Raw genomic sequence first — 15,655 nt, forward strand, 5'->3', positions numbered from 1 at the left:
TCACGTCACATCCCAAAGGGATATTTGTCAGGCTAATATCTCCTGAAGATGTAGAAATTTGTCATACTTACAGTGACTGGATAATGAGTTAAAGTCCTTTGAGAGTCTTTTAACTTTTTAAAGGTTTAATAATCTGGAAGCTCTAATGGCAGCACAGCAGCTATTCAAATATTAGAGGTTTTAGAATGTGGAAATCAGTGGTTCCCAGAGCTTTCCTGCAAGTTTGAAAGTCCTGAAACATTTCCAAAGAAAATGAGTGTAAAATGTGATGACTGTGATAAAAATAAAACTTGATGAACTCTATCTTCCTTAGTGCTATTCTGAATTTACAGGCTTTTAGTTATTTCACAGACTTCTGTGTTTGTGTCCATCTGAATTGGTACTTAACAAGCACTTTTGATTTTTAGGTGCAGTGTTTCAAAAACCTGCACCCGACACATCACACAACACAACCTGACAGCGTAACACCATCTGACTTTTAAATGTATGTTAATAATACTTTTTCATGTTCAGTGCTTCATCTCCTCTCTCAAACAAACCCTCAGGATGTTTTTTTCAAACCATGAAAAATCATCGTTTTTTAACTTTAACCAGGCATGAACCCAAAGGACAGCCGAGCAGGAAGGTGCCCGTATATACACCATCTTAAACATTTCAAAATCTCTTAATATTTTCCACAAAAAGACCAACCTCGGATATCTTTATTCACATAAACAAACATCAAGCAAAACACAACATGTACTGGTTAATAGAACTGAGGCAGTTATAGAAACTCATACAGTAAATCTGTTCCTGTCGGACGGCTTGTATCACATTATTTCAGAAAACAAAAACTCTTCCCAGACTGTGTGACTGCTAATTAGTGGGTGGTCCACTGTGTATTTCTAAAACTCCTCCCAACTGTTTTCACCCACATTTAAACAGAAACCATCGTGTTTGTTGATTTGGCTGAGTTATCGGTCTGTTTGCTGCCTGCAGTGTTTGCCCGACTCAACAAATATGTTAAACATGTGGTTAAAGTTCAATATGACGTCTGAAAGTATTTAAAAGACCCAAACTCTTAAGATTATTGAAGATTATTGTTTGCTTTTCTTCTTTCTGTTGATTTTGTCATTGTTGTTCACAATAAATTAACATATTTCTTGAAAAAAAAACTCAACCTAAATTTCCTTCAAAAAAAAAAATGGAAAAATTTTTGTAGTCAAGTTAAAAATGTGTTTCTCTTTCAAAGTCATAAACGTCAAAAATATGCCGACATGTGTGTGTGGAACACACGGTTAATGAGTCCTTAAACTAGACAGATGGACGGGCGACTCATCTGTCTCTTCAGATGGTGAATATTTGTGGTCGGGGTTCCACCTCAGCAGCAGTTACTCGCCTCCTGCGTCTGTTTTTCCCCTCCCAGCCACAGAGGGGCGCTGTTGATCTTAGTGCCCTTGATCCTGGCTTCTGCTGACTCGCCCTCCATGCCCCCTCCTTCACTGGCCAGACGCTTGTGGATCTCAGAGGCCATGGTAAGGAACGCCCTCTCTACGTTATCAGAGCTCTTAGCACTGGTCTCCAGGAAGGGGATCTTCAGGGACGAGGCCAGGTCCTGTGGACGGGGGTGTAATAAAGAACCAGGAGTCTTTTTTGAAAGCGTCCAAGTTTATAAACACCACATTTTAAAAACATTTAATGTAACAACTGTAATTCCAAAATTCTGTTTAAGTAAAATTTTAGCTGTAAAATGTACTAATGGATTAAGAGTGAGCCAAGTAGTCACAGTGAAAGAACCCTAATTGGAGTCTTAAATTATTGATGAGTTAACATTTAAATATTGTAGCTGGTGAAACTGTTTTATATTCTGTTGAGCAGGTTAAAACTGCAGTGATGGATCATAATGTATGATTTTGCATTATGAATGGCATATTAAAAACCCTGCAAAGGAACTCCAGACACCACTTTAAAGTAGCTAAAGTTCCCTCGAACATGTCACAAATCCAAAATAGAGTATTTTTCTTTTGCTGGTGGCATGCTTAGATTAATTAGACAATCTGAGAGCGATTGGAATCAGTCTAAGGTGGACCGCAAATGTATGGAGACAGGTTGCCTCCCACCAAGCAAGGTTGCCTTGCACTGCAATTGAAAGTGGTCTCTCAGAGGTTGAGGGGCAACCAGTTAATTGCAGCAACTGTTTGTAATCGGTTGTGAAAAATTTCAACATAATCACTGGGCAACCACTAATTTTTACTAGTTCACAAGGAGGTTGCCCTCCTTTTTTTTGCTCTAGTGTAGCTGAGCCGTTATGAACACTTGTTGCTCGTTCTCACTGGACTGCTTGCTTCCAGCATCCACTGCTGCCACAGCGTGTGTCCAACCAAAGCCAGAGGACAGTTTATGCATGATGCCAGAAGCCTCTGAAAACATATTTGATGCTATGAGGTCAGAACACATTGGGACATTAGCCCTAATAAGTCAGAACGCCAGTGTGAATGTATTAGCATATTTATGTCTACAATTAAAATTTAGGGAAAAAAACATTTTCAAATAGAAATGTGTTCTTCCCATATTAAGCTGCCACTTAGTTTTACGGTGTTTAAGAAGTTATTGATTAGCATCTAAAGGCAGCAGAGTGCCTCTTTGCTGCACGTAGCCTGTTACCTGAGCAGTGGCAGCATCCACCACTTTCTTACTAACGAGGTCAGACTTATTTCCCACCAGCAGCCTGGAGACGTTTTCACAGGCATAACGATCTATTTCATCCAGCCACTGCTTCACATTGTTAAAAGACTCCTGAGGAGAAAAGGTGAGAGAAAGCAAAGTAGTGTCAGGTCTGGAGTTAACGTTCAAATGCTTTTCTTTTGAGATGATGATAAAAACACGCACGCTTACCTGCTCGGTGACATCATACACGATGATGATGCCGTGAGCTCCTCTGTAGTAGCTGGAGGTAATGGTTCGGAACCTCTCTTGACCTGCTGTGTCCCACTGAAGGTGTACACACATTTATAAAATAGCACTCAGGCTTACATGACACAGTTTTTTTAAAGACTTTTATGCTTTGAAAAACAACATAATGGTGTTTCCTCACAAAAACGATTCCCTTACAATCTGCAGCTTGACAGTTTTCCCGTCCATGTCAATAGTCCTGATCTTGAAATCAACTCCTATGGTGGAGATGTAGCTCTCGGTGTAGGTGTCATCCTGCAGCAACCAGCAAAGTGTTAAAAATGGCAAGCAAGTGTGTCTGTGTGTGCGTGTGTGTGCGTAGTTTCTCTTCCCTACCGCAAAGCGCAGCAGCAGGCACGACTTTCCAACGCCAGAGTCGCCGATGAGAAGAAGTTTGAACAAGTAGTCACTAGAAACAAACACATGCATAAAAATTACATGATATAATAAATGAAATAAATGTCTTATATCTGAATGAACTGCTAGAGATGTACCATCTCAGATGTAAATAATGTCACAAACATCGACAGAATTTTGACCCCGTCAGCATTTGTGCTGTTTGCCTGTAAGATCTGCCCTGACTCTTCAGTTGTGTCTGAAACCTGGTCTGAAATCTCACAGGACAAAAAAAAAAGGTTCGATTGTACGACCAAAACAGGAGGAGGATGGCACTTTTTGATTCACAGCAGCTGAAATTGCAAACAGTGGAACAAAGTAACTGTGGAAACCCTTACAGGCAAAAGAGTCTCGTTATTAGGACACAAAGAAGGCAAAAAGGGCGAGTGACTGAAACCACCAGTGAAATGAAAGTGTGAACTCTGGATGGACAACGACTCATCAGGGGGTGCTTATCACAGACAACAGTTTAAGCTGTTGAAACAATGTTGCAGTGATAATGTGGTCTTGTTAGCAGTAAAATCACAGGTTACAACAGCAGCTGTCAAAGTCTGGAGGCGACATGGCTGTCACTGAGAAGCATCTGCTCCTGTTGTGCTTTCCTTTGTTTTAATATACTGACTTTTAGCCATTAAAGACCTAAAGCTGGACAGTAAGCAAGCTTTCCAATCAACTGTCCACACTTAACAGTTTTCCATCCAGTTTGGTTTTCATTTTGGAGCTATGGTCTTGCCCTCCTGTGACCAGGCTGTATCTATTATTATCTATTAAATGCATGCACATTATTGTGTTGTCTTTCTGGGAGGATTGTAATCAAACCAAACTGGTTTGCTGCTTCATTACACAGTTTACTGACACATCAGTCACAGACTTAGGCTGAAGTAACCTGAGATCAAATGTCTTTCTGTGTAGGCCTTCCTCTGCTTTGTGTGAGAAGTTCCCATTTCTCTTTGTTCTGTGGAGCAACACTGAGAATTAGGATAGCCGTCAGCCTGAGAGGCCCTTACAGTTTACTGAAAATTGAATGCAGACATTAGTACCTACACAAATTATTTGTATTAGTATTAATACTTGGATGCTGATAAGCTCAAAGCAACAGCGCAGCAACAAAAATGGCATGTATATCTCTTTAGAATGATGTATATCCAGAACTGATGTTTATTAATCGTTAGTTAGACAACAAAGATGGCTCAGTCATGAGAAACAAGGGTCCAGGATGTTACACAGCCTTACATTTTTCTCCTAACTTTCCATGTCAGCAGCCACTGTTAAAGAGCAGGTGTCAGTTTCTCGTAGAAGATGAATAATTTCATCACTGCAAAGAGAGAGAAACACTTACTATTCAGGATTCATGGCCAGCGAAGTCGGTCCAGGTGACACAACAAAAACAAAACACCAGAAACTGAATCCTGAACCCAAAAACAGACAGATAATCTCTGATGCTGCGTCTGGATCGGTCTCTGTGGAGGGCAAATGGCAGAATAAGCCAGAGCTACCTTTCTCAAAAGCTGACTGATGAGCTGACTGGTTTGGATGCATTATTTATTAATAAAGCCCAACTCAGGTTACACTGAGGACAGCACCTAGAATCAAGATACACACACACACGCACACACACACACTCCTGTAGGAAATTCATTCTACCTCACTTTTCAGTCTGAAACTTTCAGATGATTTCTTTACTTTTTCCAATGAGTTGATGACTTTGGGTTGCCCTGTTATGGCTGCTGTTGCTGTGGTGAGCAGCAGGACACTCAGAGTGCCTCTGCTCTGCACTCATATCCAATCAAACTGACTCTTGCATGTCAGTGAACCAACTGCAGCTCTGAAACTCCCAAACAAACAAGCAGGAAGAAGTTCTACTGAAACCCGCCAAGAAAAGTCAAATAGCAGCATAGCAGCTGAGATGGTTTAGAACATTCATTTCTTTTAGAGAGTCTATGCTAGTGTAGTACAGCCGTCCATCTTCAGAGTCCGGAGCCTATCTCAGCTGTAACACAGCACACCCTGGTGGACAGGCACCAATCTGCTGCAGAGGTAACACATACAGGTCACACTTACAGCCAGTTTAGAATCACCAGTTAACCAAACCCCATGCATGTCTTTGGACCGTGGGAGGAAACCAGAGTACCCAGGGAGAACATGCAAGCTCCACACAGAAAGGCCCCAGACTGGATTCAAACCCAAGACCTTCTTGCTTTGAGGCAACAGTGCTGACTATGGCATTGTTACACTGTGTGTATGTAGTGAACAACTGCAATGCTTCTGAGCTTAAATCTGTGAGGTGCCCGTGACTCAGGTGATAGAGCAGGAGCCAACCTTGGCAAAACACTGAGCCCTAGAGCTGTTCTTACACACAAAGTCCTGACTGTCATGAGAATAAGGAGAAAATCTAAAAATTCCCTTTCTGACGCATATATGGTGGTAAGAGATGGTCAGCTTCCTCTTTGAGATGTGAGGGATTTAGATTTCATCTTTAATTCTCTCTGAATGAAAAAAGGATGTGTGAGGTGTAACCATTAATCAGGACATTATTTTTCTTTCCTCATGTGACACACAGTGGGATATGGTCCACTTCAGACACATTCTCACTTCTGGAAAGGCAGGTCACATGACACTCACTGTGAATTCAACAACAATTCTCTGCTCTTCTCTTACAAAGACTCAGCTGAGCCCAGGAGCTGGTATTTAATGTCTGATCTGGATCGTGCACGTGGGAAAATAACTAATGCCTTAAACATGGTCGTGTTGGTCCCACGCGGAGGCTTTTTTTTTTTAATCTTTGATTTGTGGTGAATTTTTGTTCCAGCCCACTTTTCAACCAATCAGCATTCAGCCCACACACACAGCATCATCCACTCTGAGCTACATGCTGCGGGTTTAGCACCAGCGTGTGTGCAGTCTCTGCACAGGCAAAGACCTACTCAAACAGACACAGCTCAGTACCATAAACTCAGCGTGATGTTTCTCCCTGTAGATGAGCACCTGATATGGCAGTTCTTCCACATTTGAGTGTGTCATCAGAAATGCATTGTAAAGCACTTTGTAGAACCAGTGATGTTAAAAGCCACAAAACTGTGCGTGCAGACCATTTACCATTTTTAATTCATAAAAGAGGACGAAGGTGAGAGGATCAAACCAATGTTTCTGAAATTAAACTGTTACACAGTGTCTGATGTATCCATAAATGTGACCTCTTTAACCCAAGTAAACAGCTCCTGGTTTCCATTGTCTCTCATTTGTTTTCCATTCTTCTTTGGTCAGTATTTTTCCCTAACCTGTCCCTCACCTCTGTCCTTTTTCTTTCCTGTCTTCTCCACCTTTTTCTTCATGTCCTTTCATGATGTCTGTTCTATGCTTTCATTTGAAACATCTTACCTTTTCTTACACTTTTCTGTTTCTCCACTTTTCTTTCACCTTCTCTGTCTTCATTGTCTTTCATTTCCTCCCTCATCCTTGGCTTTCTCATTTCTTTTTCCTTTGCTTTCATTCGTGGTATGTCCTCTCCTTATTACTTTTCATTTCCTCCCCTTCTGTCTTATACCTTCTCTTCACTCTGTCGTCTCTAATCTTTTTTTTGTTACCAGCAGCTTGGTTTGTCTGCCTGTTTGTGGACAGATGTACTGCATCAACATGATCAACATCACAGGACAGCAGTCATGAAACTTACAATAAAAAAGTTTCAAATAAGAGTGTACACATCAAGTGGTCTCTAGTTTCATTTTCTGCCCCCTCATCTTGCTTCCTCCTCTTCTTTCCTCACCTCTTCTTATCACCACTCTTCATTTAATTTCATATCCTTGCATTATTTCTTCTCTTCCCATCTTTGTTTCTTGCTTTCTTCCTCCTCACACTCAGATTTTTTTTTTAACATTCATCTATTCTTAATCTTGATGCTTCCCTATTTTCCTCCCATCACCTCACCTCACCACATCTCTTCTTGTCCTCTGGTGAGAGTGATGTAGTGTGTGACTCCTGTGTGTGACCCCCTGGTCACGGGAGCAAGCAGGGAGCCAGGGATTGTAGGATATGTGATGGGTGAGCAGCTGTGATGGGGTCAAGGGTCAGCAGCCCTGACGACGGCCTGTTGCCGTGACAGAGGCGGTGGCGCGGTGGTTGCTACGGCACCAACAGGCTTTGTGGTGCTCCCAATGGAGCACAGAGGTGGGAAAACTGGGGGAAGGGTCCAAGAGAAAAAGAAGAAATAAAGAGAGAAAGAAAATAACAAAGAAGGAGGGTTAGAAAGCAAGGGGAAGGGTGGGAACGTGAGACAAGAAAGAAGAAGAAGAAAGGAAAATCTTTGAAGACAAAGTGAAGAACAGGAGAGGCGAGACTCTGTGTGTGTGTGTGGGGGGGGGGGGGGGGGGGGGGTTAAAACAAACTGTATTTACTGATGTTTTTATTCAATGAAAGCTGCGTTTAGATCTCTAAGACAATAAATTATCTTCAGCTGCTCTGCATTCAAACTCACTGTTAACATGAAAAAATATTCATTTATAAAAAGAAATCTCCCAAAGATATTATGCCTGTCTGCACGTGTTAAAAAGTGTGATGATGGAGGGTCCTGATCTTACCGAGCTCAGATTTCAACACAAACAGCAGATGTGAAGAAAGTTCTCCTGACTGACTGAGTCAGTCACACAAACCAAACCAAGATTGAAGCCAAATTTTCGCCACTCCAAGAAGTCAAGAGACCTTCACAATGACTGACTTAATAAAATCCAGCAGATTTTGATTTTGATCTCTCGTATGCATAAAACCCAACATGGCTGAATCATTCCTCGGGTAGTAAATGCTGCTGTTTTGTGAAGGTGTCCTTTAGTGAGACTCTCTTACTTGACTTTTGGCCTTGATTTTCTTCAGTCATGAGCTTTTCCATGTGGGTATCTGTGAAAAAGGTATTAACCTCATTTTAACCTCATTTTAACCAGGTTGGTGGCAACCTGGTGAATTTTAAAAGGTTAAACAAACATTTTTGCAATGTGCAGCGGTAATATTGTCATGAGTCACTTTTTACCCAAACCGTGATCTTCTCGTAAACCTAACCAAGCAAAAGTGAAACTAAAAAGGAACTGAGAAGGAACCAGAGCAGCGAGTAAAAGCACAAAGCTCCCAGACATTTTTTTCTGTTGTGGGCCTCGTGAATGGTGGCGCCAAAAATTATGTCATCACTACTGGTGCATGCCAAGCCTCCCTATTTTTATAACCTGGCATTCTGTGAGTCTGTGAGCAGGCTGGTCTCCACAAGCATCTCTAGAATACTTTAGTGTGGGAGCACAGGGATTCCTGTTGGCACTGAGGGAGATTCCTGCAACTGTTGGAAAAGATGAAGATACAAATACTGGGGGGAAAATCATCTGCAGCCACCGTTTCTTGTTTTGACTTTATCAGTTCCTGTTTCAGACGTGAAATTTTCTATCAATTACAAAACTACTGCATCGAGTCAAGCTTGAGCATAAATCCTCACTCTGAGTGACCGCCTGTGCCAGCCGCAACCATGGCTTAGTGTCGACTCACGGGGGCAATGCAAAATTACTGCCATGAGTCAAAATTTCTGACACCAACAGCTTCTGTGTGTGTGTTTGTCTTCAGTCAGAGTGAAGCGTGTGTGAAGCTGTGTGTGTGTGATGTGTGCAGGTCAGTGGATGGAATTAAACTGATCATTGTTCCCATCAGCGTGTCCCATGAGACCCGAGGCAGCGGGGATAAATAGGTGCTTTTTACCATTCACCCTTATTTTAACCACAGTCCCTGCATGTGTGTGTGTGTGTGTGTGTGTGTGTGTGAGAGAGAGAGAGAGAGAGAGAGAGCCGTGAGGCCAATTAAGCAACAGATAATTAACCTCACTGAACCTGAACAGTGAATCAAGGCCTCATTGTGGTAAGGGAGAGGGAGGAGGGGGGTGTCTTCATGCACTGCTATCTATATACAGTACATAGCTGCATATTTTATGTATATGAACATGATCTAATAAAAGCACTGCTGAAAAAAAATGAATTGATTAAAGTGATTTAATTTGAGGAATTGTAAACTTCACTGTTTCATTACTGTCATCCCATAAAGTCTATAAAATGCTGTTATCATCTGTTGTTTTTCCTGCTGCACAATATTCACTACTTACTGCTTTAAATTACATTTTGCTTCTTCACTTTGCAACTGAAACAGTAAATGAAATAAAAAGCAACACAAAACCAGCTGTAAATGGAAGAAGAGACAGTAATTAAATAAATCAATCTGAAGGTATTTTACATAATTTGATTGTTTAAGCAATGACACAGAATAAGGTGCCCCAATATATAAAAAAGCATACTTTCAGAAGCAATGGCTGCATTAGAGAGGAAATGATGAGGAAATCCTCAAATCACCTCCAGTCATCATTAAATCCAACAGGATAGAGAGCGTGAGCTGTTGTTAAGACTGCTGGTTCTAAGATTGTACCGTTAGATTTCTCTTCGTAGTTTTTCCTCTTTCTCGTTTTATTAGTTTCTTCTTGGGACTTTTATCTTCTGTTTCCTCCTCTCAAATATGTCTGTTGACCTCAGCGTCTGGATATTCATATTTCCTCTGCTCTGCTCCATCACTCTCTTACTCTTCCCCCTCCCCTACTGCTCTCCCTTTCTTTCCCCTCAGTGACAGCTGCTCCTCAGTTTTCCCGCCAACCCACCAGCTGTCCATACAGACTAGAGGTATGTGAGAAGCGTGAGTGCGTAAGTGTGTGTGTGTGTGTGTGTGTGTGTGTGTTTTACATAACAGGCAGTTCCTTTCTGTCTCTGTCTTGCTTTCAAACACACACTTCAGACTGAAAGCAACACGATGCTCAAAGATTCCTGTGTTGAGCTTCTGCTCCTGTGAGAGTTTGACTTGGAGGGTTAAACCGTACCTGCAGCACCTGTTGACTAAAACTCTGACTGGTTGGTTGGTCAAAGATTCAAATACTGAGGACAGTAAACATAATCCCTGTGAGCCAAAAGCTCAGACTGCTCTGAACACTCAGTTTCATGAAATGTTTTCTACTCTTGGATGTGTATGATGTCATAGAATGGGGAAATCCCTAATATGGTCATCTCAGGCTGTGAACACAAAAGCCCCACCCATGTGATGGGGAGCTGAATGGCTTGTTTCAGACAGAGGATGAACTGACAGGCGGCACCAAAACCCAGTGTTGGATAGACGAGTCCAAGAATAAAAACCTGTAGCTAGAAATGAGCAGAATATGTTACCTGTCAGCAAAGACTCTCAGCAGACATCTGCTTTTTAGCACGAGTGAATAAATGAAATAAACACCTGTCTCCTCTTTAACATCAAGTGACTGCAAAAGAACAATAAAAGTCATGTAAACAGGAAGAAGGAGGATTTGCTCTGGAGTATCTAGTGAGGATTTCCGTATCTGTCTTCTACATGGTCTCATCCCGTATCTGTTCTCACTTAGAATAAAATTTATTGCTTCTGTTCACAAGAAGAATTTCGACAAGTTAATGACAGAATCACCAAGATGTTTTTTTTCTGAGATGTTGTGATTTTGGACTGTAGCAGGACTTGGTTAGAGCTCAGCTGCAGAAGGCCACAGAGGGGAAGTCTGATCAGCACAGGTGGTTTGTGATGGCCGATCACTCTCCTATCTGCAGAAGTGTGCTGAACACCAGGCCTAAGGGAATACACACCGAAGGAGAGCAGGAGTGTGGCTTGTGTGCTCAATGTTGTGTGGCCGCATAAGTGAAAGTTGGACTAGAGTAGCGCCATGTGTGCTCCTTCCAGTCAGGCATTTAGAGGAGCGCATGGCTTACTTTAATTTGCTGGTCCTGACATAAACATTGTTCCTCGCGTTCCTCCTGCATACACTCCGTTCCTCCTGCATACACTCCGTTCCTCCTGCATACACTCCGCTCTGTCCTGAGGGGAACTCACAGCTACGAAGCATACTTATACAAAAACTGTTATTACACTGAACCTGGAGGTTTCAAGTTGCATAACTTATTAAACAACAACACTGATCTGTAATGTAGATTGTTGGATTATGTAGCATGTTCACATACAGGAACACACACACACACACACACACTCACACACACACACACAGATAGTCAACAGTAAACCACATCCAGAGTTCCGGCTGTGCACTCTAACTGACGGCAGCTGTGTTCGTTAACCCCTCATCGCTCAAACATTACCACACAGCTAACCACACACACACACACACACACACACACACACACACACACACACACACACATACACACACACACACAAGCACAGTAAGCCTTGTAACACCCGTGTCTCATAAACTGCTCCGATTATGTGATTATCAACGTGAAGCAAGGGATGCAGTCAAAGCAGTTCGCTTGCTTATCAAGACCAAGGGGCTACACACAAACACACACACTCACTGCTTAGCTCCACTGGTTCATGTCAAAGGCAAACACATTAAAATGCATTCACACAGAGCATAAAGACACAGTGTACAAGGTGTCTGTGTCTGTGTGTGTAAGCATGTTTGTTTTTATGTCTGTCATCAAGGGTTGTATGTGTAACAGACCACCTCTAGACACACACACACACACACCTCTGTTGACCCCGCTTCTCTTCCTGTAGTAATTATGTCACGGTGTGTTTGGTCTGCAGTCCTGCTGACAGGAGACATGTGCAGCTGCATGCATGCTTGTGCACACTCAAGGCCACTGTTGCTTGAAAGTTGTGTCCTTTATGTTGTGAGACTCTGTGCAAGACCAAAAGAAGAGAGGTGTGTTTGTGTTCAAGCTTTTTTCTCCCATCATATGATCCTCACACTCCAAGCTTTTCACAAGAAAGAAAGGAATGAAAAAAGACTCAAAAGAGACGCGCCTCCATCTAACACACACTTTACCACAGCTTTACTTTGGCCAGTTTGTCACTGCAGAGAGACAAACACTGCAGTCTAAACTGTGACGCAATTCTTTAAATGACTTTTAAACTGCTTTTCAGAATGATGCTGACAAACATCATCACACTGAAATCTCATCTGCGTTTAACTCACAGTAGCCATCCAAACATCTAATAATATCTTATATGGGGAGCTGGAAAAAATACTAACATGCCAATATGGTTTTTATTTATTTTTTTCATTTGTCTATAAAAAGCACCAAAAATGCTCGAACACTATTTTCATCAACACCTGAGACTGTGACTGAGTCCCCCCGTCTGCAGAGACATTTTCCCAGCAACATGTTTTTGTGGATTAATGGGGTCACTGGAGGAAAACAAACCAGGAACAATAGCAATGAAAAACAGTACAGTTCAGTGGACGGATGCAGTAACTCTGTTGGTGTGTACTGAAAGAAAAGAGGACATGAATTCCAAAGGGAATTAATGTTTGTTATGGTAATAACTCCGTTAGATATGGCTGGATGACTGCATCCATAAATACTCATTTCTCAGGCTAATGAAGCTGTTGATACTCTGAAGTTCAAAGACAGGATGTATTTGGTGTCTTTCACAGCAAGCACATAAGTCTCAGCATCACTTGGACTCCATGAAACATGTTACTCTTAACCATGAACACTATGATGACTCATATTTTGGTGTTTTTTAATACATCATTTGAAAATCTTAAACACAGGAACCATGTACACTAGGCCTGATGTTTCTCTTGTTTTATACCTTGTGCAAATGTATAAAATAAAGTGCAAACTTCAAATTATAATTTTCTTCCTGAAGGTAAAATCTCATCAAAATGAAGCATAACTACAATTCAGCTGTACCTGAACATTCATGTGTTTTCTAACATAAATGTTAGAAAACACAAAGCACCTCTCATGACCCTTTTAACTGTTAGGAAAAAACAAAGGGAATCAAAAATAATGTATTTTTAAATATGCAATGATTTTACGTGGCCTACCACTTCATGGCTGAGTTGCTGTAGTTCCCAATTGCTTCCATCCATCCATCCATCCATCCATCCATTTTCTTCTGCTTATGCGGGGCCGGGTCAGGGAGGTAGCAGCCTAAGAAGAGAAGCCCAGACCTCCCTCTCCCCAGCCACCACCTCCAGGCGTTCCGAGGCCAGCTGAGAGATATAATCTCTCCAGCATCACCTGGGTCTGCCCCGGGGCCTCCTCCCTGTGGGACATGCCCAGAACACCTCGCCAAAGAGGCGCCCAGGAGGCATCCTAGTCAGATGCTCGGACCACCTCAACTGGCTCCTTTCGATGTGGAAGAGCAGCAGCTCTACTCTGAGCCCCTCCCAAATGGCTGCACTCCTCACCTTATCTCTATGGGAGAGGCCAGCCGCCTCGTGATCACGGTCAAAGCTGACGACCATAGGTGAGGACATAGACTGACCGGTAAATCAACAGCTTCACTTTCACGCTCAGCTCCCTCTTTACCACGACAGACCGGTGCAGCGTCCGCATCACTGCAGACGCAGCCCCAATCCGTCTGTCAATGTCCCGTTCCCTTCTCCTGTTACTCGTAAACAAGACCCCAAGTTACTTAAACCTGTGGCCATGGAAGAGATTGGAACACCTGAATTCACTTATTTGGATGGGTGAGTGAATACTTTTGGCAACATAGTGTATGTTTTATTGGCACTGACTGTGGGTAACAGGATTCTATCATCAGTGAATAATAACACTGATTCTGTATTTTTGTCCAGTTTTAAAGTGTTGGCCACCACTAGTAAATGAAGGCAAGTAGAATTTTTATTCTGGGTTCACTTATTCTTTATAGGCACACCATCCATTGTTTCATTCTGAATACCATTATAGGAGCTAAATGGAAGACTGAGTGGACAATGAAGCCATGTCTAAAAATATAAAAGGGAGGACTTTTAACCTCTCTGACCTCACATTAATACTGCCTCATAGCAGACATTCCTGTGATACCAAAGCAAAGTCAACATGAGCAACGAAGCTTAAAGCTCATCTCGCAAAACAGGTTGAGTATCAGTATACATTTCACCTCAATAAGTTTGTTTGTTGTTGTTTTTATTTGTTTGTTTTTAAATATGTGTGATAACCAGAGTTGTTGCTTTTAAATGTCTTTTTGATCTCAGGGACTTCTCAAGGATCCTTTTGCAGAGCTCTTTCTGCCGTCCATCCACAGGACTTGTTGCATCTGGGTCAGGTACAGACCATAATGCACTTTTCCAGCCACAGTTCTAAATACATAAAATGGGCTGTATTGTGTTTAGCATGTAAATCCCATTTCATCTGATCAAATTAAGTGTTCTGTCTCCTGCTCCAGGGAAAGTCCCACAGTGGGGGCTTCCAAGATTGTCTCTAAACAGCATCACATTCACAAGATGATTTACTGTAATTGAAACAGCACAAAGAACAAACTGTGCAACATGTAAGTCACAGAGGTGTATGTCTTTCAAATGTTTCACATATATTTACAGACTGACTGATTACTGATAAATATTTAATGAGTTCACACAGTTGACATGAAGATATTTCTTAGGACTTTAAAGCTGATTTTTTCTTTTATAGTTTACAGGTGTGTTTAAACATTATTAAAGATCCTACTAAACCACTGGAAGATGCTCTCTCTTGTCTGATCCTTCAGCCACAAAGACAAGGGCAAGAGGTGCACGCGCACGCACACACACACACACACACACACACACACGCACATATATATACTATCTCCCGTTAAAATAACATTGCAGCAGCTGCTGAGGAGAATGGTCTCATTTAACATATAAGAACACCTCTTAGACTCAGACCAAGACCCAGTGTGTGTGTGTGTGTGTGTGTGTGTGTGTGTGTGTCTTCACACTGAACAACAGAAGACTGAGGCTGTCTGGAGCAAACAAGGTCCAGTCTGTCTCACATGGTCTCCTTAGCCGGCAGCCACCAGTTGTGGCAGTTGACAGTTTGGCATTGGAGGTGTGTGTGTGCGTGTGTGTGTGTGTGTGTGTGTGTGTGTGTGTGTGTGTGTGTGTGTGTGTGTGTGTGTGTGTGTGTGTGTGTGTGTGTGTGTATCATGGAGGCAGGCATTTGTTCTCAGAGACATTTGTGTTGAACATTTGAGTGTCTGCACATCATCCTGATGTACACGCATTTATTTATTTTTACAAGACATTTATTAACCCTTCAAGGACCTACCATTTGTACATCCACAGTTTACACAATAGCCCAAGGACTGACATGTCACCACTTCCTCCTGTGTTACAGAAGTAACACCAAAACAGCACAGACATGGGTGCTGGTGAGGGCAGATACAGTATCTGGTCTGGCCTCAAGCCTGGTTCCAGTGTGTGAGTAGAAACCAGATAAATGAACATATATATCTGCTAGCTGTTATGCTAGTTAGTAATATAGCTACTTTTTTCCATACTGGTGTGTTTGTCACT

The 15,655-nt window shown here is 42.0% G+C and overlaps 1 protein-coding gene across 1 annotated transcript; it reads right to left on the bottom strand.

Annotated features, from left to right (window-relative positions):
* Positions 1–1,360: 1,360 nt before the first annotated feature.
* Positions 1,361–4,680, bottom strand: LOC115790238 (ras-related protein Rab-1B-like). Its single transcript, XM_030743995.1, has 6 exons — positions 4,667–4,680; positions 3,268–3,340; positions 3,091–3,186; positions 2,875–2,970; positions 2,644–2,775; positions 1,361–1,594 (listed from the first exon to the last, which is right to left on the bottom strand). The coding sequence occupies exons 1-6, from the start codon at positions 4,678–4,680 to the stop codon at positions 1,361–1,363; spliced, it is 645 nt and encodes a 214-aa protein (XP_030599855.1).
* Between the last annotated feature and the right edge of the window lie 10,975 nt (positions 4,681–15,655).

This window comes from Archocentrus centrarchus, chromosome 13 (genome assembly GCF_007364275.1).
Source record: "Archocentrus centrarchus isolate MPI-CPG fArcCen1 chromosome 13, fArcCen1, whole genome shotgun sequence".
Lineage (NCBI taxonomy): Eukaryota > Metazoa > Chordata > Actinopteri > Cichliformes > Cichlidae > Archocentrus > Archocentrus centrarchus.

Bases quoted from the DNA above. Each gene is read 5' to 3' on its own strand.
- LOC115790238 (XM_030743995.1), bottom strand. The intron at 2,971-3,090 runs GTAAGGGAATCG...GTACACCTTCAG, and splicing joins AAACTGTCAAGCTGCAGATT to TGGGACACAGCAGGTCAAGA. The intron at 1,595-2,643 runs GTAACAGGCTAC...CCCCGTCCACAG, and splicing joins TGGATGCTGCCACTGCTCAG to GACCTGGCCTCGTCCCTGAA.